Source organism: Strongylocentrotus purpuratus, unplaced genomic scaffold (genome assembly GCF_000002235.5).
Source record: "Strongylocentrotus purpuratus isolate Spur 01 unplaced genomic scaffold, Spur_5.0 spur5_scaffold_5, whole genome shotgun sequence".
Taxonomy (NCBI): Eukaryota; Metazoa; Echinodermata; class Echinoidea; order Camarodonta; family Strongylocentrotidae; genus Strongylocentrotus; species Strongylocentrotus purpuratus.
In genome coordinates this window covers 17090511-17117452 of record NW_022145611.1, presented here as the reverse complement: position 1 = coordinate 17117452, position 26942 = coordinate 17090511, and the positions used below count along the sequence as shown (strand labels likewise).

The following is a 26942-nucleotide window of genomic DNA, read 5'->3' as shown; positions in this document are numbered from 1 at the left end:
GATTTACCTGTAGGTACTCGGCTACTTCTGGCTTAGCTACAAGTCTCTGTATTGTATTCCTACAGTCTTCACTCAGGATCTGTGCAGCATAAGGACTGTACACCTCAAATTCTTCTGCCTGTAAAATTGTGAAAAAAAAGGTGTAACAATTGAAGCAATATATAAATAATAATATGCAATCAATGTCAACTTTTTGAAAAATGTTTAATTTAATAATTCACTACATAAAAGGAAGATTTTCTTTTCGTTTTTTCCCCTTCATTTTACAAGTTTCAAACTCTTTAAACAAATTCCAGAACTAAAACAATCACAGCATCCATGTACTTCCTTCAATGCTTCAAAGAAGAAGTACTTACCTCTGCCATCTCCTCGAAGCACTCTCCGATACCAAGGAAGGAGTTACTATCATCCATCATCTCCATGGCATCCTCCAGGAGACCCAAGAAGGATACCGTCAGCTGGTAGATGTCTAGGATGTTGCCAAAGATGGATTCCACTTCCTGCAATCAAGATCCAAGATTGTCAAATCTCTTCTTATTTAATATCTTAACCATTTCCTATTCCGAGAGTGAGTGTGTGGTCAGGTTTTTGCAGGCATGCACCAATCACATACAAATATTTACGTTTGGGACAATTTATATCACAATCCGAGAGACGAGACTCAGTATCAAACTGGGGTCCATCAGAGTCAATTCAATAATTCTCCCTTTATAGGCGGAGACAGAGATCTGACCATACTGCACACAGTTCAACTAAATCAACTCACAATAGCAATCTATATAAGTTTCCCAAAGGTTATAAATGTATAGCAGTGGTAATGTACAAGTTAATTAGTTCACAGAAGACATACTGTACATGTATGAAACACATGCCCTACATAATAAATCTAGGAACATTGAAAAAGATAACTACAATATATCAGTCTGAAGTTGAATTACCTCCTCATTAAAGTGTTGCGGTGCATCGACAAAGATCTTCCTGAAGACTTTGATGATGAGGTTGAGATCTCGGACGTACTGTGTTTCCTCCATGATGAGATCCTTGACTATCTCATCGTAGGTCAACGTCCCTGTTCTACTGTCCTGCTCGTCTTCCAGACTCAGGGATGACATCGCTGTTGCATCGTCATCATCCTGGCAGAACATCTCCATCAGCACCTGTTGCCATGGTAATAAAGACATAGGTAGCATCTCAAATAAAAGAATGTCTCATCATAGGGGTCAATGTCCATGTTATATTAACCTGCTCATCTTCTAAGATTAGGGACGACATTGCAGTGGCGACATTGCAGTGGCCATCTTCATCATCATCATCAACAACATCATCACCATCATCATTATCCTGATAGAGCAGATCTACATTGTACGACAGCACCTGCCATTGTAATACAGATAGAGCATCTTCTAACAAAAACATTTCTTAATTAAAGGTCAATGTCTCTATTCTACTGTTGTGCTCGTACTCTAAAACTCAGGGATGAAATCAGAATTGCATTATATTCATCATCCTGGTGGAATATTTCCATCAGCGCCTGTTGCCATGGTAATAAAGTTACATCATCTGATAATTTTTTTTTTAATCCATTGTTGTGCTCATTTACGAGCTAACGGAGATCTCATCACATCGTCGTCATCATCATCTTTGCAAAACATTTACATCAGTACCTATGTCCATGTCTAGAAAATAGAGCATCTCACAATGTATGTTTTTTAACATGTCAATATCTTTATCTTGATAATTTCTCAAAACTTGATGATTTCTCAAAACTGAATACAATTCTAATTAAGATTTTACATAAATTCAATAAAAACAAGGTCTGGTGATAAGCATCACATATTTTGTACTGATCTGAAATAAAACAATAAAAACGTGACTATGCAGATTTTTTTTTTAAATCGAAGTGTGTACATTCAGAACTGTGATACTAAGAAACAGCACTTTATACATACAAGATGGAATCCCCGACCACATTGGCTTTTAATACCCAATTAAGGAAGAGCTCATATTAAGGAACAGGATGTATGCTCAAACCACCAAAAATAAACATAATTTCATGCTAAATATAATATCTATAATTAATGATATTATGAAGTGGCAAGTTTCAACTTGTATGTTATGACTACTTAAAAAGCCCCACTAAAGTGTTGGGAGCCCTCAAAAATTGGATGGCAAAATTTCATTTAATTTCACTAAATTGTATCATAAAGTGAAAGAGGATGTCATTTAAGACACATTTATGCAAGGATTTTTTTTAAAAATGTGTTTGAGTTGAATATTGATGAAAGAACACAACATTTAGGTTTTCTGCATACAACACAAAACCCAAGTTATGTATTTTTTTTATCAATATTTGTATTCAAACACATTTTTTGGGGAAAATCTTTGCAGAAGTGTGTCTTAAAGGTAATACAAAGTTTTGGTAAGTTTCGAAAATTGGGTGGATAGTGATACTTTATAATTTTGGTATATTTGGATGCCCCTGTAGATGTATCATAAGCACTAGAAAAATTAGCCCCTAAAACACTTCTGCTTTCGAGAAAATTTGAATATAAAAATTTACCGGTGCTCCCGGTAAATTTTGATAAATTTCAAATAGCGTCTACGGCCGTACAATGGTAGCTGCGACCATGAAAACCTCAGCATATGTAGGTGTGATATATAATTTCAAAATGGAAATATCAAATCGGTCGATTTTAGTCAAGAAACATTGTTTTACAACTAAATTAATATCTTGACCTTGAGAGGGAGCTATTCAGCATGAAGAGTTTATTATTTACAATATCATAACTTTAGACTCGATTTCGACCGCGACAACAATCACTGAGTATTGTAGGATCACATATGCTTCCAATATGTTCATTTGAACCAAATTGATGATCCCTCACAAAACTTTGTATTACATTTAAATGACATCCTCTTTCACATTATGATAAAATTTGAGTGAAATTTTGCCATCAAATGTTTGACGAATTTGAGGCTCCCAACACTTTCAATTCAATTTCAATTTCAATTTATTCATGTTTCCAACAAAACATTACAAATCAATGATAAGCATTTAAAACAAATGTAAGAAATACATGTTGGAAACAGAGAGATCTACTAAAAAGCAATGCTTGTACAAGTGTGAACACCTCAAATGATACTTAGGAATAATGAGTAATTAAATTAACTAATCCGTAACTACAAAATAGGGGAAAGAAAAAGGGGGATGCCAACAGCGACGAGAAATGGACAAGACAATGCTTTACATGACAAAGATAGAAGAACATGGTCATAATACAAAGAGTAGAGGGGCTTTAAGTCTTGTTCAGATATGGCGTGGTAAACCACTGCAAAAAAGTTTTTTTGTTTAAATGTGTAAAATAAACAAAAACTGCATTCAACAAAGGACTTGCACATATTCACCTATTCAGATGTGTGAAGCATTTTTCACTTTTAAAAAAACGCTGCATTTTTTTCCTCATCATATCTGAACAAGCCTTTATACAACAGGGGTAATTAATACTTTTACTCAGAGAATACTTCAATCCAAAATGTGATTTCGTTTTTATCTAATTGGCTGTCAGGGATATAAAAACAAACCGTCTCAGTGAAAACATACTCTTCAACACAAACTGATGTATATTTGTTATTTTGTTACAAACATTTTCCTCATGTTAACTGTATAAGGCACATAAAACTGAATACCGGTAATACATTTAATAGTGAAACTGATTCAAGGCGCTGAAGTTGATGTTACATAGTTTGCTTTAATGAACATTACCTTGTCAGCACACATAGCAACTTTGATGTCCTGCAGGCTAATATTGCTATGACAGATGTTCTTCACATAGTTGCCTGCCAACTGTTAACAAGAAAACAAAGAAAAGGTTTCACCTGTGAATAAGTTCATTGACTCTAAAATCACATTTTGTTGGAAACCAGAAGGACATTAACATGTCTGTGAGGTTGAGCATCGCATGGTTCATAAAAGAAGCACATTTTAGCTAAAGTGAAAAAACTAACAAGTCCTTTTGTAATAAAAATATAGATTTGGATATTTTTTAAAGTCATTTTTCCATTCAAAAGGAAGATTTTGTATCAATTTTCAAACCCCCAAAATTGAGAAGAATGCTCTTCTGGTTTTCAGCAGATGATATGAAGGAAGAAAGTAGACTGAACAATGTCAAATCACATTCATAATTAAGTTCAAACTGCCCTAAACCATTTCAAATTGATTTATCATATCATACAGAAATGAGAGGGGTGTCAATCTCACACTATTAATTTTACCAACATTATGACAAAAGAACATCACAATTATCTTTCATAGGGTGCTGTACTGTTGGGAATAACAAAGCTGTTTTAGGGCCATTTCTTAAACATTTATGTGACCAAACTTGTGAAAAATCGTTGATTAATTAAAAAGTCTTTTTAAGTCTTCTTCTCATAACACACTTTTTCACTCTTCAATCTCTAGATAAAGTAGCTGTTAATGGATGAATACCAGTATCATTCTAGTTTTTTCTTTCTGAGATGAAAATATAGTGCTCAAACTAAATTTGGTTATCTTACGCAAACTGTGTTACAAACAATATGACCAACCATTTTTATCCAAACAGGGAAAAAAACAGTAGTGATGTTAAGCAAATCAATGATTAGGAAAATAAAATTTGAGATTGTTAAAAAATATATATTTGTCAGGGAATCAAACTAAGAAATGTATTCATTCATCAATATGCATAGGCCATACGCAACAATTGCCACCCTTTTCAATTAACGGCCCTTCACAAGTTTTCTTTTTCTCAGAAAGGCAGAAACACCCAAAAAGAATTTCAATGCGAATTAATATCAATAAATTTGACAGTTGATCAATCGACCAGTCATCTAATTTGCAACATTCTTTGAAATATTGAAGATAGAAATAGAAAGAGAAATATAACAACCTTACATGTGAATCCCCCGAGAAATCTTAACTCTGCACTAGCACACTTCTCAGTATCGCGTGATTTGTCGGTATCAGAGACTAGGTCTCGCCATGATGCAAATTATGCGCTGTTCTTTGAAATGCACTCAGCTACTTTTTATAAGGGCAATTATTCTTAACATCTTTGACATATAACAAGGTATTTACATGCAGCGCTTTACTTTCTAGCTTAATCAGGCCTGCAAATTCCATCCACTGCATGCAAGATGCCAAGTAACTTTTTCCAGGTACAATGTTTTGCAAGTGCATTTAAGTGATTGGTCGGCAACTTGGCCATGAATGATATTGAGGAAGTATATTTCTAGGTACCACAATGTTTTTTCAAAACCTTTTTTTCCACGGTTTATTAATTGATCTGAATTCATATTCTGTTTCTCTGAATTTGTACGATAATATTTAAAGGTTCCAAATGTACAGTTATTTCATTCCTTTTGGAGCTCAGTGAGCCCTTCGTCTATTTCCTCAAAGCTCAATGCACAAAGCATATACATGTACCTACATATTATATGCCTTCCCATTCCCCCCCCCCCCCCCCAACAAAAAGAATTCCTGGTAAATTTCAACATGATCTCCATAACCTGTTGAAAATCTACAATGCAAATGTACTTACCTTTAGAATATCTGCTGCTATGTACTCCAGTACCGCCACCAGGTATAAAGAAACTTGTGAATCTACACGATAGCCAAGCACCTCCTGAACGTACAGAAAAACAAGAGAAAATAAGTTGGCATGTCAATTTTGTTTACTCCATGAAACAATTTCCTTAATTAGCTGGTACCTGGGATCAACGGGCATCAGAAATATGTACATTAGCTGCTTAAGTCTGATATAGGAGTGCAACTTTAAAGCCCCCATTATTTGTTTTCATTTTTTTTTCTTCAAAAATGCATATGAATGTATTTATCTGATTATTTTTTTTAAAAGAAAGATGTTATCATGAATCCAAAACCACTGAGACTATTCCTATAATAGAAGATGAATAGAAGATGAAATTAAGATATTCTCCATTACGAATAGGATAAATTTATGAAAATTTCTTAACCTTTACTTGAGGTTTCCCCTGTGATGTACATGTATTTTGAATGATTTCCAAAGAAATGCTTCAAAAATAAGTATAAGGTACAAATATGATGATATACATGTTAGGTACTATTTCATTTCATACCAATAAACCAAATTGTACCATTCTATCATTATAACATCATGAAATACATCCTTCAAATTAAATATAAAACAAACTTCCACTTTTAAATCATCCTTTAAAAAAAATCTAAGAGGACACTTTTCCTCACTGTCAATTTGTTTCTTATAATACATCTCCAAAAGGACTTCATAACTTTATACAGGTATTCATGTGCCTGGTTAACAAAAATGCTAATTCATGCATTTCATACATGCATATTACACGTGATAGCAGATTATAAACTCAGACATCAAACTCAATTAATATCAAAAATTAACTCTTAATCATGGCTGAAAAGGGAATGATATTAATCCAGACAGAAGAGAGAAGAATTAAAAATTCATGGACGTATCAGTACTGCATGCGCAGACGTCATTTGGGAGTATTTTTAGCAGGGACCTTTGAGTGCCATACAGTATGCAGGCTGCAGATTTGTTAATCATTTACAAATTCTGCAGCTAAAGATAGCATCAATGTATCAGCTTTGTGTATCGAGGGTTAAATACAGCAGTCCCTGAATTCAAAACAAAAAATATGAAAAATGAAAAATAGCTGGACAAAATTTGGAACATGTTTCTTTTCCAGGGACCCGACTGTTTTGGAGAGATTACGGAATTGCAGTCGCCAGCGACTGCCAAAAGAATTCTTGTATTTCTGTCTTGATTTTCCATTGAAGATGAAAGTGTTGAAGGGGAGTGGTTGTTTCATATGTCACAGCAATTAATATCAATAATGTGGTTAGCCCAATAATATCTATTGGCAGAAAGGGAGAGAGATATAGAAATGAAAATAAAAGTCAACAACAAAAGTATTTGTTTTTTGCTAGAAATGTAAATGTACAATATGTTTTGGCCATTAATATTTTTGAATTAATTGGAAAAATTAGAAAAATTAGAAAAATTGGAAATATCAGTTTCAGAACATGTATGTAGGTCATCCTTACAGACATACAGCCTCCAACTTGGTGACACAGTAGACAAGGCTAGAAGGTACCCCCCCCCAAAAAAAAAAAAAGACATGTAAAAGGTCAACAAGTGTGGTGTATGATACAATGACTGAATCAAATATTTTCTTTTTTTAAAGCAGCCCTAAAAAATAGAATTCAATTATGTACATTGCATTCCTCAATCCTCATACAATCAGATAAGAGTTCTTTACATTGTCTTTTTCAAGGCTAAATTTTCAGCTAGGCAGTGAATTGACTACTGATCATTTTGTTTTCTTCATTTACCACAGAGTTTACACCTTGGAATATCTTTTTATAGAAATCAGACACCAATCTATCATAACTGACGAATACACCTCAAGGGCAATACCATGATTATACCAGCACTCCATCGAGGAGCGCAGGTCTAATTTCATTACCAAATTCAAGGACGCCTGCACTGTATGGGTATGGCACGGCTGAGGGACTGTTTGATTCAACATGCATATCAACGAGGCCCCTCTCCCTGTCCTGCCAGCCGACCGGCCGGCCGCCCAGCCATGGACGGTAGGCTAGTGACCCCTGCATCACGGTAGCACCTCCGTGATGGGAGCTGACATGATGTGTGGGGGCGGAATGAAGTACTCATCTCGCCGGTGATTCATCCAGCACACACACACACTCACTCACTCACACAAGAGAGTTCTAACACAGATCCGATACCACCACCACCACCACCACCGCCGCCACGACAGACCTCAATATAGCAATGATATCAGAGTTGGACTGAACACATCACGAGTCATCCCCTCTCTTTCCTGGAATATCAGGGCAATTCAAACTGGGCATCGTATGATGACTAACTCCATGAACATGGAAATCTAGAGTCAGACTGACCTTTCAATATCACATAGTTTTAACATGTGTTTGCATGTACTGAGCCAGCCGGACACGTATCTAGTCCATACATTTTACAACCCGGATATATCCCTAAATGGAACATTTCCAATTGCTGCACAGGCATGATGTTGCAGTATCCATTCAAAGTCAGAAATAGCTGATAGGGGTGAACTAATATTCCATGGGTACATGAATACACTGTATGTGTACATGTAGAAATACAAATTTTGTACCCCAGAACTGTGCTTTTGCTACTTTACAGGAAAGCAGAACAATCAGAGAAGTAGTAGCCTAGTGAAACTTTGAATGAAATCGGACAAAAAATGAGAAATTATGAGGTATGGGCTCTTCAAATCGGCTGAGTCAGTAATGTCTCTGTGATGTAGAGGCGGACAACTTTCTCACTTGTTCCAACCCCAAATATGACTAAAATTCAATTTTTCTAAAGTGTATGACTCTATTCTCTTAAGAGAACCTATAATATGTTATCCATATTCATATATTTTGAATAGTGCTTCAAAGGAGAAGGCACTTTGGAGAAAAAACAAAAATTAATCATATTATTTTAAAACAAACAGGAAAGTTATTCGCAACTACTTCTAAATTCACTGATCAACTGCCAATTTGCATAAACTTAGTGATCTCATATTTCAAACACTTATAACTTTCTTATTATTGGTCATCTTATTTTTCTACTTTCATACAAATGAACTTATTACACAGGTTGGATTGCTCTTTAAATATAGACAATATCATTCCTTCCCTGGAATCCGAACTGAAGACTACAAACGTTGAAAGTTGCAGTATATTTTGCTCCTTTCCTAAATCTATAAAATTCCTTCTTGCTAACAATGGACTACATTGTACATGTTTGTCACTTAAATGGATCACCTTGAATTATGAATTATATCTTCCTTACAAAAATCCTAGTTGGGCTTCACAGAGGTGAAACTGGCAGGAAGAAATACAGCTTGTTCTAGGAATTCAACAAATAATGTGAACTCATTTGTGTAACCAGGGGAAATCGGAGGGGGGGGGGGGATGAGCACTCTAAAACCAGCAAATGTGAAAATCCTTTTTATTCCTTTCATTTTGCCTTATGGACTTGCACCCCAACCACCCTTGGCCCAAAACTCCTACCATATTTATCTGTTCATGGTATTTCTTTATAAAAAAAAAATACAAATATAGGCCTTGTTTGTTATATCTGAATACTTTTCCACGATTTGGTTTCATTGGCAATAATACTAAGTTTCATAATTTGCTCTAAATTGCATTTATTAACTATAAAGATTACGTGACCTAAATAAAAGAATTACACCATATAATAGTGAGAAAAACTCAAATCAACGACCACCTCCTGCCCTAGGCAAGTCATACTACATGTTTGTATAATCACATAATGACTGGAAATTTCCAGAGCTCTACTGCACATAATTTACAACGAATCCCTGGAATCGCTGCACAATTTCTTTTTTCCAATAATTTCGTTTCGAAACTCCATCTCACAGTGGCTCATTACCGTAAAGAAGTCGGAGAGGGAGAGAAAGAGGGAGAGAAAGAGAAAGAGGGAAAGAGAGGGAGAGAGGGAGAGAGAGAGGAAGAGAGGGAGAAAGAGGGAGAGAAAGAGAGAGAGAGAGAGAGAGAGGGAGGGAGAGGGAGAGAGAGGGGCAGACAAGATGATATCTGATGAGAACTCTCCTTCTCATTACTACTGGCACACGTCCAATGTCAACCCCTTGTGCGTGTCTGTCTGTCGTACAGTATAAGGGGTTGGTGAAGCCATGGCAATAGATTGATTGGACTCAATACACTCCCAGGGATGCTGCTAGGAGCCAGGGGCTAGTTTCAGTTTCTTTCCTAGAAACCATAGTAAAAACCCAAAACAAAGAAAACGACACTCAAATTACATGGCGAAAGGGCAAGGAGAGTGTTACATGTAGTAGTAGTATGGGCTCACTGATCATATAGAATCTATTGGACTTGGTAGTGTTTGATCTCAAATTTTTCATTTCATACATTGTTTGTGGAATAGAAGTAAATTTAAATGATGTATACATTTAGATTTGAGGTCACAGGGGGGATGGGGGCGGGGGTAGAAGAAAAATATTTGCTACATATGTGTGATTAATTCAATTTTTATCAAAATTTAATTTCAAAGCACTTGTTTGTTAAAAGAAATCACACAGTTAATCTTTTTTTTAAGCCTATGATCCCCCTCCCACCAATGCCTGATTTTCAAGCTAATAACTCATTGCTCCCACTTATACTGTTTTCACACTGGCAATATTTTGCTTAACCCTGTACTACAGGTGGGGTTAAGGGGGGGGGGGGTCTTAGCCCCACCTATAGTACGGGGTTAAGCCTATTCCACTTTCTGTTCAGACTAGCTTTTACCAAAGTGGGCTAAAGTTGGCTAACCCCACCTATAGTACGGGGTTAACTAACCCTGCAAAATAGCAGGGCTAACTCCGCAATTGTGGTGCTAACTCCTGCTAACCCCGCAATTGCGGTGCCAAGCAAATGAATGAGAACAGAAACGAAAAATAGTCCGGTACTACGCAATGGAGCGTATCGCAGCTGGCCAGATGCGAAGTAAGGGGCCCACTGTCCAATCATAACATTCACAATATCCGGGGGTAACGAATTGCAGTGAGAACAGCGTGACTTTTCTTATTCCGGAATAGGCGCTAGTACGGGACTAAAAACAGCGTGTGTGAAAAGCCAAACATAATAGTCCGGGGTTAAGGATAGTACGGGGCTAAGCAAAGTACGGGGTTAAGCAAAACCAGTGTGAAAAGAGTACTAGCCTTTGATACCCCAGGCACATGCTAGCATTATGTAACCCATAATTTACAGTAACACAGGCCTTGATATAGTTTTTTAATTCAGGTTAAAAACCATTTTAACTAAAGGGAGAAATTTTGGTCCGGCTACACCCTTTTGTTAGATCCTTTCAAACAGTTTTAGTGTAATAACCAAATCTTTTGCTCCTATTTGTAGAGGCTGCATTGGCATTTCCAAAATATTTCCTTCACTAAACTACTATACTCAGTCAGGTATTAGGAAAAAAAGAAATGAGCCAAACTCCTAAAGATTAGATGTACAACTGAAATAAAACTTGAACAGGCTCTCTGAAAAACATTTAAGCTCCAGCGACGATTGCTCTGGGCCTTATTTTATGAAATCTTCAGGGACTTGGGTTACATGCTCACTTCATAACCATAAAATACTTAACATTTACCAAATGACCAAGTGTCATGTACTAGTAATACCACACTGCACAACTGTTGTGAACCAGACTACCAAAACACGAGTGTAAACTATCTTGTCATAAAAATAAATGGGAAATCCCCTTTGAATGAAATTCTCTCCCATCTAGTAGCTGCCCTGGATATTCTTTACCATAATTAAAACCTACGCTGTACAAAGATCATGCCATATTTTGCATGCAGAATACAAAATACTACACTGGCATGACGATTTATATTTGTCAGACTTTACAAAATTGCAAGCTCATGAGACTGAGAGCTTATAGGACCTACCGTATTTGCTGGCGTAAAGGCCAGAGTATTTTCGTAAAAGAAAATATCAAAAATTCTCGATGAGGCCTATGTGCAATGACAGTCAAAATCAGGTCACCTCAAACCCTGAATCGGCAGTCAAAACAGCATATATGGGACTACAATGACTATACCAGTTAGGCCTGAGTCGAAACGGGTCCCCGCCCGGGCCCCGACCGTCGAGCTGAAACCCGGTTTTTGGTTTTCGGGTTTCGGGTTTTTCAAAATTAAATTTCACACTGATATTTTGAAATATAGAACTAAAAATGTGGAATTCACAAACTTATATTTCAATATAATCAAATAAATATGCTTTAGAAATAAATGGATATTGTTTCAGTTGACGGTAGGTGTTTTTATCGCTCTAAAATTGAGGCTGCAAGAAAGGAATCACGCTTCGTGGTACCGATCGGGTGCGTTCAGAAACGGAAGTGGAAATAGATCTATGACCCACTGAAGACAGAGCAAGAAAATGCCACACACAAGACTAAAATATTGATCAGACTATTGCAATTAAATCGTAATCCTAAAGGCATTAATTTAATTGTCAAAATATATCCACAACATACTGGTTTATCCTTGATAGTTTGATGAAGGAAAATAAATTAAAGCTCTTGAAATAACATCGAAGTGCCTTTCGTTCGTTCTAAAAATGCGTGTATAAATAACGGCAAGCAGAAGTTACGAGTCAAGCTTGATATGCATGTTTAAATCCCTTCACCGTCATCCGACCTGATCGGAACAATAAGCATTAAACCAATTAAAAAACATCACGGAAGACTTTAAGAGACTGCAATTCAACAAAATTACCGTAAAATAATTATTTGCTTTGACAAATAATACTATAGATATTCATAATATCTTCCAGAAATAATGATATTTCATGAGCTACGTACTCGATATCGAGTTCAGCTATTCATCATTTTGAAATGAGACGTAGTTGTCATGCATGCAGCGCAGAATGCGGCAGCTCGCAGCTAGAGAGGGAAAAAAAAAATCACGTAATAGTCACGTGAATATCACGTGATCTCAGGCCCGCGCTTTTTCCTCTCTCTTCTGCATACTGCCCTCTACACTCTACTGTATGACAACTACGTCTCATTTCAAAATGATGGCTAGCTGAACTCGATATCGAGTACGTAGCTCATGAAATATCATTATTTCTGTAAGATATTATGAATATCTATAGTATTATTCGTCAAAGCAAATAATTATTTTACGGTAATTTTGTTGAATTGGAGTCCCTTAAAGTCTTCCGTGATGTTTTTTAATTGGTTTAATGCTTATTGTTCCGATCAGGTCGGATGACGGTGTAGGGATGTAAACGTGCATATCAAGCTTGACTCGTAACTTCTGCTTGCCGTTATTTATACACGCATTTTTAGAACGAACGAAAGGCACTTCGATGTTATTTCAAGAGCTTTAATTTATTTTCCTTCATCAAACTATCAAGGGTAAACCATTATGTTGTGGATATATTTTGACAATTAAATTAATGCCTTTAGTATTACGATTTAATTGCAATAGTCTGATCAACATTTTAGTCTTGTGTGTGGCATTTTCTTGCTCTGTCTTCAGTGGGTCATAGATCTATTTCCACTTCCGTTTCTGAACGCACGCGATCGGTACCACGAAGCGTGATTCCTTTCTTGCAGCCTCAATTTTAGAGCGATAAAAACACCTACCGTCAACTGAAACGATATCCATTTATTTTTTAAAGCATCTTAATTTAATTCCATTGATTATTTTATTGTTTTGAAAGCAGTAACTGTCTTTTCCGTCGCATTATTAGAACAGCAACTTAGTCTAACTCCCGCCGCTGCATGCACACGATTTTTAGTGTCAGTGCAGTGGTGAAAATTTCGGGTACCCGGTCCCCGCCCGAAATTTTCAAGTCAAACCCGGGTTCGGCAAAACCCGTGATGACTCAGGCCTAATACCAGTTATGGTACAATGGTACAGGACATATCTAGAATAACTCCACACACCTTACCAGCAAATTGTGTTGCACTGTTGACATGAAGTTTTTTCAATCTTGTGAATAAACTTCATAACTTATTTTTCCAACAAAAACTACCAGTAGAACTATATCAAAGTTTGTGCCACCACATCACTTAAGTAAGGACCGCAATGGAGCTACCACGCAGCGTTGTTTCAAAACAATCAAAGAGCTGCTCACAAAGGAAACCACAGAGTTGCCAATTAGGGTTTGATGATTTTGATTAACAAACAAATTAATAACTTCCTATTATTTTATCAAATCATACACAAATTGTTACTGTTCTGTTCTCCCATTGTCTGATTTATTAAAAACAGCATGATGTTAAGAGGGACTTCCCCTCAAAGTGAAACTGATAAAGTCAGGTTATTACTTATTTGAATTGAATTATAGTAGGCCTAAAACAGTTATATAGATGCAAAAAAAAAAAAAAAACCTTGGCTCACCCTCAAGAGCTGGTGTATCTTCTCAACCGGAAGGACCAGGGGAGCCTTCTTGCGCCCCTTCTCCAGGGCCAGACGGGCGTCGTTGATGGCCCACTGGTCGATGGGGCGAGGGAAGGTCTTCTGAACCCTGTCCTCGATCTCGTGGACGCTGTGGGGCTGGACGCTGCACAGCATGTTGAGGAGGCAGATGATGAGACTTTCAATGTATTCCAAGGAGTCCTCGTCCGCCTGCAGGTTGGAATGAACCTGCTGCTGCACCTGCAGAGAGAGAGAGATGGAAGCATAGAAGTATAGAGGTGCAAGAGCGAGGGGTAGAGAGGAGAAAGAGAGAGGGAGAGATACAGAGAGAGGGAGAGGGGGAGAAGAGAAGAGATAATATATTGAAAGGAGAGATATAGGAAGAGAGGTAAAAGAGAGGGGAAAATATGTTATCACATATTCTAAATAAACATGTAGAGCATGAAGATATTACATCTGAAAATCTCTCCCCCCCCCCCCCCCCATACATGTGTTTAGAATTAACAAACTGGTGGCTTTGCATATAAAGGGAAAAGATGGAGGTCTGTCTATAGGTACAGGTACCTGATAAATTAAGTAAATAAATAGCAATATTCCATATTTACCAGGCTAATCTTTGATTACTGACTTACCAAACCATGAAAAGGATAACAATGGAGGGAGCACCTACATCACACCCACATACATGTACGAAAGCAGGTTAATTCTCACTGTTTGATTCATTTAAAAATATTGCCTAGACTTTAAATAAATACAGAGATAATAACAAAATAATAAAGAGTACAATTCATACACTGTATGTAAGTTCTTGATGCTGTGCACATTTTTACAATTATAATAATGCCACTGTATTTATGTTTGGTGACACTAAGCCCCTAGGTGACACCAGTCATAGCAAAGAAATCCTTTTAATCTGCAATTTTGAAAGATTTTATACATATGATTACAGCTCTGCCGAATACCGCTTGAGAGAAAAAGAATTCAAATATTTGAGCAATTTTAATGTGGATGTGACTAGCGATCTACATGTACATTCCTTGTACTGACTGAAGATATGTTTCCAGTCAAGAAGGATGAAACCACTTTTACACTAGCAGTCTAATACGGACCAGCAACAAAACGGTTACAATTTAAAGTGAAGATTAACAGATTTGCATTAGAGGTCAACATGAAGAGACAGCAAGGCCTGGAATGAGTTCACATATGAAAATTTAGAATAAGAGAATAGAAGCTAGTGGTGCAGGAAGTGACGTAGCCAAGATGAGTGACCTGATCGACTGCGATCTCACAAAGGTTTAAACGACAGGCCTATATCCAGGAGTTGCACAAGGCCATAATCAATCTTGGAGCCAGAGAATGCTGTTAACTAGTAACTAATAGCAACAGGAATAGGGAGCACTAGCTTCACTCATTCCGTACAGACAGGGAGACAACTTCCTGTCACAATATGGAAGCATTTAGTTCCCCACTGTAAATACGAACAGGGTAGCAAGACATGAACCCCATTCAGACAAGTAAATTCATACATTTCATATGAAGACAATATAAACCACATCATGTATATGATAAGATTAATAATAACTCTGTGTAGCTTTTCTTCAGGGCGCGCTGAATGAGATCTTTCCTCCTCCATATTCACTCTTGTACCTATCTGTACATGTACACATGCACTAGCTACCGTGACTTCTCCAAAAACTAGCTGTTCTTCACACAATATTCTCATCCTGTGTGTATGCTCCTTTCGTTATACGGTTATACTACATGTATATTTCCTCTGGTGTGAAAGTGTCAATAGTACCAGTCTGAGCTACACTGTACATGTATGCCTCAGTTGCGTGCTGGTTCTTTTACCACATTCCTCTACCCTACAGGTATAAACCATTGTGTTTATTGTTGATTCAGTGATCATAAATCATTACACACAATTTCTCTGTCTACCCTGACTCACAGGCTCGAAGGGATTACAGAGACCAAACTATCAATTATACCACAGAAGTACTGTATGCCCTTTGCCATCAACCAAACAAAAACTAGGCCAAGGAGCATCATGCTAGATCAAAAGAGTTCTTTCTGATTTGCATTTCCACCATCATTTATGGCTCTGTATGGATATTGCCAATTTTTGCTTTTAACTACATGCACTACAAACTATCACATGACGATGCTTACATGTAGGTCACATGTGCCGTAATTGCTGACAAATTTGGGTCTAGCCCAAATAAATGATGTAAAATGTACTCAGAACTACAATGTTTTGTTCTATTCTGGGCTGTTAAATGGGACAGTGCTTTTGGCTTACATATCTCCTAAAATTATTCTCAAATTGTTGCAGATTCCTGCCACTTTCTGTTGTAAGGCATGTTACCTTTATCTCTAATACGAAAAAATGCACAATTTACATGACTACACTACTACAGGTTATTCAATGGTGGTACATGTACATATGTAGATAAGCCACATGGGACCTATGGCATTGATTTATATGTATCTCTCATTACATTTTGTATTAGATGATTAGTGATTTTCCTCAGTGAAGTGCTCGGCTTGGGCTATGAATCCCTGTTCCAATTCAACAAACCATTTAGCATTTCGATTCCTAATCTTTAACCTCTACAGATATCAGTGATATAGAAGCTGAGATCATCATCCTCATCTTCCTTATTCACAATTTCATCATCATCATCAATATCATTATTATCCTCAACATCATCACCATCATCATCATCATTAATGTCATTCACATACTGCTATCATCATCATCATCATCAATATCATCATCATCAACAACATCTCATCATCATCCTTATCATCATCATTACTGTCATTCTCATACTGCTATCATCATCATCATCATCAATATCATCATCATCAACAACATCTCATCATCATCCTTATCATCATCATTACTGTCATTCTCATACTGCTATCATCATCATCATCATCAATATCATCATCATCAACAACATCTCATCATCATCCTTATCATCATCATTACTGTCATTCTCATACTGCTATCATCATCATCATCAATATCATCACCATCATCAACAATATCTCATCATCATCCTTATCATCATCATCATTACTGTCATTCTCGTACTGCTATCATCATCATCATCAATATCATCATCATCGTCAACATCATCATCATCATCATTACTTTCATTCTCATACTGCTATAATCATCATCATCATCAATATCATCATTATGATAATTTGTTACCATGCTCCCCCTTTTTTTTATGGGTCAAAATCATATTTCTGCAGTTGCTATACCCACAGACATCAAAACAGTAGCCCACGTTTGTTAAGGTCACAGGGAGGCAGGCAGGCAGGCAGGCAGGCAATGGGTGAATAATAAGTGAATTTCTAATGACCTGTCTCCTACACTCGTCTAGTGACTGGGGTGAGTAGCTCATGTCTACCTTGGTTAAGCAACCCTTACCCTGGGATTGGCAGACAGACCAACCGACCGACCGACCGACCGTTTCTATTCTGGGCTGTTTTTCTGTCTGCCACTGCCCTGGGAGAAGTCACTTTAACTGATTTCATTACCCATCACTTCACAACACCAACTAATCCAGAAGAAATCCTCTCTGTCTACCCTTTTTTTTTCAGGAATATGTTTATTTAAGGTTTATGTACAAGATATTTAATATATATAAAGCACTATATTTTTATTCAATGCTTATCGAATCATTGGATTAGCTTATGCAAAGATGTTATTGTCATGGCTTGGTGCACATTGTATTATTTAATTTAATCCATGGTTATCTTGCGTAAGGTTACATGTAACTTATGCTTATAAAACGCAATATTAAAGGGACTTGGTAACATTGTTAAGATGAGAGAAAATAGTGCTAAGGTAGTAGATTCATTGCTAGATGTACAATTAAAGATAATCTGAAGTTTGAGTGAAAACAGACCATTATTATTGATACAAATTGGAAAAGACTGATCTGATCGATTCCTGAATTCTCCCAACTATATTATTATAATTTAATTTAAAAGTGAGGTGATTGTAAATTGTCTCAAAGCAATGGATTGGCTCTATATACCATTCCAGTACGATTACAATATCTTAGCAATCCTTCTGACCCAATCCCTGAATGTACATCGTATGGTGCCAATGTGATCATCATGTTGAGGCTCTCTCTAATCATCACACCCACATCGGGTCAGTGTTTATACCTTGAAAGGCTCCCACCCTACTACCGCCCGCCCGGACTGGAGAAGAAGCAAGCACAGAAGCCATTCCAAGTGGGAATAAGATGTTTTTTCAAAGCTCTATGTGAGCACTGCAATTTCCTTCTGCATCCCTCCAGAAAACTTTCTAAATTGCCCTGCCGTCGCCATGGCAACATTGATGTCATATGTCTCTCTTTGCTCCTTTGACTCTTAACACATATGCGTAAACAAGTGTCTGTGTGTATGTGTGGCAGAAGTGCACGTGCTGCTGCTGTGAATAGCGGTACAGGACGAGTAGTGGCGGCAGTGTAGGGGTGACTAATGCGTCTGCAGCAGTAATCAACGGATCTGAGATCCAAAAGCCTTCGTCATATTTTGCTGATTACGTGGGGTCAAGCTTTGTGGGACAGAGGACATGAGCAAACATTTTATCAGGCATGAAATTATATGTTGTTCATATGAAGAAAGAACATCTAGGTTACAGCCCTTTCATTTCACTCTATTTCGGGATGTCCTCGTAATGCAAATTCAATTTTGTTTTCATTGGGCCCGACTTGTTGTTTCTACATGGAGTTTCACATACTTTTAGTGTGATTGCCTTTGTTAACCCTTTGCCTACTGGAACCTGGTAGCTCGTGTATTAAGTCTATGTGAGAGAGAGAATTCAGCAGTCAGATAGTTAAGATATACTGTAGGATACATGGATCAGGCTATTAAGGAATGGGTATCCTGGAAATGTAAGCCAAAATGTTGCTCCTTGATTACATAACAAATGCAAACAACTGTAATGAGTATACAAAAAATAAACACACATGAACTTGACATGTATTAGATTGTAAAGACTATTGTAGTCCTACATTGAATACATAATGGGGCAATAACTATAAAAGTAAGACAGGCATCATGTCTACAACAAGAATATCATTCCTCAGTTAAATCACCCCCATCTCTTAGTTGTTCTCCTCTTGTGGAAAATAAAACAGCCTGCATGAAGTATTCATCGCTTAATTACATTGATAAACAGTAAAAGAGAAGCTAAAAGACTTCCCTGCAATCAAACACTTCTCATGTAGTCTGTAAATTGTGCCCAAGAGGAAAACCAATACTGAAACGTTACTCATCATCGTGCCAAACAGGAGTCTAATTCAAGATAGCCACCAGCCCACACTTCTGAGTCATACACTCCTCCATACTTGATAATGTTACTGAGATAGAGTTGACATTTGACCTATAAGAAATACAAATACCCCCCCCCCCCCCACCCACCCTCCCTAAAAAAAAAATAATATTGGGAAAATTTACTTTTTGTTATATATATGCAGTCGAAGACTAATGAAGGAGTTACACAATAATAATAATAATGATAATAATAGTGGGTTATTGTATAGCACTAACATTATGTATGTTTGTCAGACTTGACACTATTAGCACTCCATTATTTTCCTGGCTACATCATCACTGCCATTACAGCGCTCTAGCATTTCAAGGAATTAATTCCTGCCAGGTACCCATTTACCACACACCTGGGTCGAGTGTGGCAAATGTAGATTAATGTCTTGCCAAAGGACATAGTTCGAGGGCGGAACTCAAACTCGAACAGAGCCCTAGTCCAGTGACATATCCACTAGACCACGACACCTCTACATAATATATGCCTATATATTGAAGTCTAACAAATAACAGACACATTACACATAAATGTTTCCCCCCCCCCCTTCCAATAACAAATAAAAAATGAAAATTATCCATTTTTTGTATACATCATACATGTACATGTATATGCAGATAATGAAATGAAGAAGCAATACAATATATGTATTTAACTACAGGCATATAGCCCTACATGTACATGTCTCTGTTCATCTCTTTAGTGAAATCATACAATAGAATCACACAAATAGAATTACAGAACTGTGTGCAGTACCGGTACATGAAAAATTAAACATCAATACCTGTGGACTGTGGTAAATCTGTTTTTAATTTAGCACAAAATTAAAATCATGAATCCAAGATGCCTAATTGGTGCAAGATATCGCACAGGTCCACTGTACATGTACATGTACCATAGATGTACATGTTTGCATGTACATGTAAGTTGGACAACATATGATTATTTCATATTAATGATCTCATGATTTTTCTTTTGTATATTTTTGATATTAAATTATATCTTATGACATTATATATATTTATGTATATTTGTGTATATTTAGGTATTATACAATCAACTAATGAGGAGAGCCTCCTACAGAAAGTTTCTTTTGGTAATCCCCAGGCATTAATTGATGGCTTTTCCCCCGTTATTGTTTTCATTATTGTAATTCATTTTCTTGTATTCTTTGACCCTCGTATGTTCCTGGAAATGGAATAAAATGAAAATGAAACAGATCTGTACAAATATAAACTGATACTTAGTTCACTTCAGAGAAAATCTCACCTTTTAAATACATTGAGAAGATCTAAATGGTACCTCCTGTGAACAGTGAACATAAAAATACAATTGTTTTTTCTTCAAAAGTTTTAATTGTAGCTGCTGTCAACAACTTTGAAGCCAGAGAGGCCGTACATGGTAGTTGTTGCTGTTATGACCACGAGTTGTCAGCTGGTAATTACCACTACCTTGCTCCTGATCAGGAACTAAGTAGCCATTCCTTTCCAGGTACTCTCTTCCCAGGGTATTCATCCAGTAGCATTCATATGCAAATCAGCTCTTTATGACAGTTGCACAGTCCCAGGGGGACTTGTTTGCAGATGTGCGTACATGATCTTCTTGCGTAAGTTACGCTACGAAGGAATATTCTTTGTTTACATATGTTTGAGACGAACGTTCACTGGCAGTAAGACATTGTATGTTTGAATACTGTGCTAAATGTTTTGTCATCATTTTGTTGGATAGGGCTTGACAAGTTGACACTAAATAAATTTGCCCACGGCTCATATTCATAAAACCTTACTAAGCCTGGTTGTCAAATAACTAAGTCTAGATAGCTCCTATTTAATTAGTTGAAAGCTGAGTTAGGTCAATTTAGGGACAACATACATGTACAAGTAAGCATAAGCGGTATTTCTACGACACAAATCTAACTCTAAGATTGTCCAAGTTGACGCATTTCACCCAGTGACCCAGTCTCGCCAAGGTCGACTTACCCAAGGTTGACTACTTTTGAAAAGAATTTGTATTAGTTCTACTTTACATTAAAGCCCCACTGCACTACCTATAGCTACTTGCGCCTAATCAGTGGTTGTTAGTTCCCCATGATCCCTTTTTTTATGTTAATTAGGAGCTTATTTGATGAGATAACCACCTGTCAGTGACCTTGCAGGGAGGTCTAATCCCTCCTGGATAAACTAGTGTAGACGGGTTTTAAAGGGCTTGCCATTTAGCTTTTGAAGACAAGTTGAAAAATCAGTCCAAAAGGGTATTGGGAGGCAAGATGAAAACATTAGGAACAGTATTAAATTCCTATGATTTTACTGATCTTCGATGATAACATTTTTTCCTTCATGAATATTCAATTTCTTCCTTCCTTCATTTCCGTCTTTTCACCATTTTCATCTTTGAGTCCCTTGTTTTCATTGTGATATTCTTGATGCTTGGAAATGAGATCCTCAGGTTCTGTTGAATTTGCCTTTGACTCCTGAAACCAAAGGAGTCAAGGAAATTATACAATTCTGTTCTCTTCTCAGCAGCCACTCAAATAATAACACAATCAAAGCATCCCTGGTATACAGCTGATCTTCCAAGAGTAGGTTCTAGCTAGTAGGTTCCTTGTGCTTCTCAAATTATCTTTGATGCTTGGAAATAAGATCCTCAGGACTCAGGTACTTTGTATTTTCTTTGACCCGTAAACCAAAGGATATTCTGCAATCCTCTTCTTTTCCTAGGAGACAATCCAAGAGTAAGCTAGGCACCAATGGAAGAAAAAAGTCATCTTCCGAGTGTTCCTTGAAAAGAGGAACTACATTCAACTGCTTATACATAACTTGAGTCCTCAATGCTAGATCCTCAGGTGCTGTTGGATTTCTTTGACCCCTAAAGTTTGCCAAAGGACATTTTGCTATCCTTTTCTCTTCCTAGCAGACACTCCAATAGTAAGCCAGGTCAGGCACCCATGGAACACCTTTTATCTTAGAAATGAGACACTCATGTTGTTGTATTTTATTCAACCCCAAAGGACATTCAGCAATCCTGTTCTCTTCCTATGAGATGAGATATTTCAAGAGTAAGCCAGGCAGGCACAAATGGAACAGAATGCATCTTCTAACAGTTCCATGCACTCATCATGATATCTTCTTCTTTTTCTTAGTTGATCCCTCCACTGTTTTGGAGATTCCTGATCCTGGAGTCCAGGTTTGAAAAAATAATATCCTCAGATTCTGTCGTATTTTCTTTGACCCCTAAAGTTTACCAAGGACATTCTGCAACCTTGGCGGTTGGCGCTTACTAGCTAGCATACACTCCAATTTTTAAGTAAGCAAGGTAAGACACCAATGAAAAAACATTCATCTTGAAGTTCTTTGTGCTTATATTTAAGCTTGGATATAATCGCTTTGCAACATGATTCTGAGGCTCAGCGTCTGACCACTGATACAGATGAGGAAGAAAAAGAATTAGATGCAATAATCTTCTGCTACAATTCATGATTACAGTACAAAAGAAGGAAAGGCATTGGTAAGCTTATCGTGTGATAACATGTATCTAGATTTAACTTTCCTACACTTTTTAATGTTTTTATCTACATATTGCAATATGAATGCCATGAGAAGGCAGATTGCATCTAAGATTCTACGAAATCTTGCACATAGAATTCTTGTAGAGCCTTTTTACTTGCACTGTACACTCGGCACTTGACAAACACTGTACACAAGGTACGATAATACGCCAACGGCGGACTGTACTATACTGGAAGAAGAAGAAGAAGAAGAATCTAAGGTTCACATACAAATACCTCAATCCTGAAGATAAGTTTTTTTCTGTGGAGCCACTTCTTCATTAATCTTCAATGTTCATGAATTTCTCTGCAGAGTACATGTATATTGGCTGTTTTTTTCTCTCAACATTGTGCTTGTGCTATAGCACTGTCAATATATTTCTCTGATTTTATTATTTTTATGAAAAAAGCTGATGGCTATCAAGGTTACATTTCAAATTAAGTTCCACTGGCACAATACCTGCAGTCCTGCACAGCATATTTAAGAACAAAAACTCTAAAAATGAAGACAGCAGCATGTTAGTGTACACTTTATAAATCCAACGTTTCTCCCTACTAAGGACACCAGCAGTGCAAGAAATCTATGACGGATTTTAGAGCGCCCCCACCCGATTACATTTACACAATGATGCAAACGAAAATGAATCACATTCAAAGTTTAAGTAAGAGACAACAGTCATCTATATAATGTATATATTACACATGCATCTGTATTCAGTAGCATGAGAGCCAACGTGCGGTGTGGTTCATGTGGTTTTAAGACTCATAAGAGAAGACAACATAATTTACCTTTACCTTAATTTACCTTGATTTACCATGATGTTTGGCTACAACATCGTGTATTAAAGTAAAGTAAATTAAAGTAAGTACACTGTATAATTACTCATAATCAATCTTTTTTTTTTCATTTTCATTTGTTCGTTCACATGTTTCCTTGATTTATTTAGCTTGATCTATCGATTCTTAACAAGTTCTTTAATCTGATCGTACTACTTTTTATCTGGGATTTAAGACGATATTGTCTAAAACATGTTTTTTTACATATCATGTTCTAAAAGATTATAAGCAAAGTTCTACTCACCTTCCGAAGGGCATTAACAAACAAGCCCCTCCATTTCTTGTAATCTTCAGATTCATAGTCTACAGTGGCCATCATATCATAAGAGAAGACTTGATCTCAACGCAAGCTCGTTTTACACAACCAGCTCACACTATGTAGCAAAATTTAGATCTGTGAAAATACCGTATCAGGCTTTGGAAGTGCTGTTTAGTTCAAACAAGCATAAAAGTCCTGATAAAAACAAAACAACCGAACTAGTATGACGATTATCATGGCCTCGCCTCGGATAATTGGTGAATCTTTGCATGGTGTTCATTGCTCCGCACTGTGTGTATACTGCAATTCAACTGCATGTCCTGTGACACAAAAATCGGTGATCATTCATTGAATTGCATTGTGAGACAGAGAAATAGAAAGTCCAACATATCCGACGTCGGCACACATAATTATTAACCAAAGAATTGCTCGTCTTGATCACTGGATGAATTCTCTTGCAGTACAGGTTCTTGAGAATTTAATCACGACCTGATCCGGACAGTACACTCCAGCCATCTTTGATGTACATACTATACGCATAATGTTTCATTATCGAAAGCAGGGTTTTGTTAGCATGATATCCACAGATCTATCTTGCTCTCTCTCTCTCATCCTCTCTCTCTCTCTAGTTCTCGAGCTAAACACGATAAAGCGCATGCGTAAATGGAAACAGAGGAGTTCCGCATTTAGTGAGGACGCTCTTCTAGAATGTGTTCTTTGTCAGCATGATCGAGTCGGGAGCTTTAGGTCGAGATCTAGGGGGAGTCAATTTGAGGCCGGTTTTATGAGAAAATTTAAAAGTACCAGCAGAGTTTTAGAGGCATAAATATTCGGGTCGGGGGGGGGGGGGGGGGGGGGGATGTGATGTCTTGAAATGGCTTTAAAAATCAAGAATATATTCTTTTGTTTAATTCTACATGTGCCTTGAGTACTCCATAGAGTGGATTTGGCGCTATATAAGTACATTTATTATTATCATTTTTGTTTTATAATGGTATATTTAAAAAAAATGTTGAGCTTTTAGGATTCCTTGGTACCTTGGTTTTCCATCTTGAACTGGGGGGGGGGGGGGGGGTTGGGGATGAAGATAATTTGTTTCCTCATTTTTCACATTTTACTTTTTCTGATTACTCAATGACACTTTACCTAATTTACGACGGAATAGAGAGGCAGAGAAGGAAAAAACACAGGTTGTCTGTATACGGGTTTGATAGGATCAGACACAACACAAATATCTTCCCTTGTCTGTCATCCAAACGTCCTGAATCTATCATGCAGACGGACATAATGGCGGTCTCCTGCGTTTTCTGTAATTTATCTTTCTTCATTGAAAAATATTTGTGTTTGTATTCATCTTATTTAATGCACTTAAAAAATGTATAATTATGTATAATAAAGAAATAATTGTTACTTTATGTATATGATTATGTTCTATTTTTAAAAAGGCAGAAATAAAAACAAAGGAACAAACATTTTCTAAAAGAGCGTCCTCTTTACACAATGCGCAGTTGTTGCTTTTTTTTAGGGGGAGGGGTGGATTTGATTTCAGAAAGAACAAAATACTTTACAATATAAAAAGAAAAGAAAAGAAAAAAGAAAGGAAAAGAAAAGAAAAGAAAAGAAAAAAAAGAAAAGAAAAGAAAAGAAAAGAAAAGAAAAGAAAAGAAAGTAAAGAAAAGAAAAGAAAAGAAAAGTAAAGAAAAGAAAAAAAGAAAAAAAAAAAAAAAAAAAAAAAAAAAAAAAAAAGAAAAGAAAAAAAAATAAATGAAAAGAAACAAAGGAAAGAAAAGAAAAGAAAGAAAAGAAAAGAAAAGAAAAGAAATTTATTTTTTTTAAAAGAGAAGAGAAAATAAAAGAAATAAGAAAGAAACCAAAACCTCCACGTTGGCGGGGAAGGGGGCAGGGTGCAGGGGTGAATTTTCCCCCTCAACTCGCTTAATTCGTTCTATTTTGATTTGATCATGATCTTTAGGTTTTAATCACATTGGGATAAGGTCTTCCCTGGATCCGCCTAATGTTACGATTGTACGACAAATGCTCCCCGGCCGTGACATCGACCAACGTCCAATTTCTAATAAATAAATGATTTACCCTGAGGCTCAAACTAAAGAGACCTAAGTCGGTTAAATGATGTCCGATCGAGGAGCAATGTCCCTTAAATGTCGAACTGAAGGTCGGTCACAGTTGTTCCGCTTTATCGCTTTATTTCCCATCATGCATCTCGCTTTTGTTTACAAAATACAGTAGACGATGGAGAATACGTGCCTTCACGGTTGTTTCATCGCAAAGCATGCCGGGACATAATTCTAGTCCATTTTCACCTTCGCCGTGATCAGCTGTCCTGTTGCAAACAACGGGATTCGTATCGAATCAACATCATAATCTTGTACATAGTCCGCTATTCTGCAGTGATTTTCTTCCAATCCAGTATCATTTGTACGGTAAGAAAACCAAAGTTTGTGGTTATTCATTTTTATGACTAATAAAGCTGATAATACGACGTAATGAGAGTGGGCCGAGATCCAACTTTAGTAAATGTAGGCCTAGATCTAGTCCCGTATGTTCAAATGTGTGTGCATTTTAAGTAGACTGATTGTCTTAGTTTTAAGCTGCTTAAGTACACTCGTACTCGTCTCGTGTTTTAGGTAGAAATGTACAGTAATATGAGATTTATGTCTCATGAAATATGAATAGACTTTCTAGATCCTATAATTGATAATGGAATAGGGTCTACTAGAATGGCCGACAGTTAGGCCTAGAAAGTGATTGCAATTAGAAATTATAAATGTAAGAAAGTAAAAGAGGCCATGAAAACGATAGATTTTTTCGATCTGGATCTGAATATAATAGTCTGATATCAATGAGCTCTACTTGAGGATCTACATGACGGGGGCGTACGGAGGATTTTTTCGAGGGGGGGTGGGGCCGGGGGGTAAAATTTGAAA

The 26942-nt window shown here is 36.9% G+C and overlaps 1 protein-coding gene across 1 annotated transcript in view; it reads right to left on the bottom strand.

Annotated features, from left to right (window-relative positions):
* LOC576982 (son of sevenless homolog 2) overlaps positions 1-24639 on the bottom strand; it is a 45230-nt gene extending 20591 nt beyond the window's left edge. Inside the window, exons 1-7 of the mRNA XM_777242.5 lie at positions 23983-24639; positions 13984-14241; positions 5577-5660; positions 3764-3844; positions 939-1157; positions 357-500; positions 8-118 (exon numbers count right to left, since the gene is read on the bottom strand). Coding sequence (XP_782335.4) covers positions 8-118; positions 357-500; positions 939-1157; positions 3764-3844; positions 5577-5660; positions 13984-14241; positions 23983-24057 — 972 coding nt within the window. The 5' untranslated portion in view covers positions 24058-24639. The remainder of the gene's footprint in view (positions 1-7; positions 119-356; positions 501-938; positions 1158-3763; positions 3845-5576; positions 5661-13983; positions 14242-23982) is intronic.
* Between the last annotated feature and the right edge of the window lie 2303 nt (positions 24640-26942).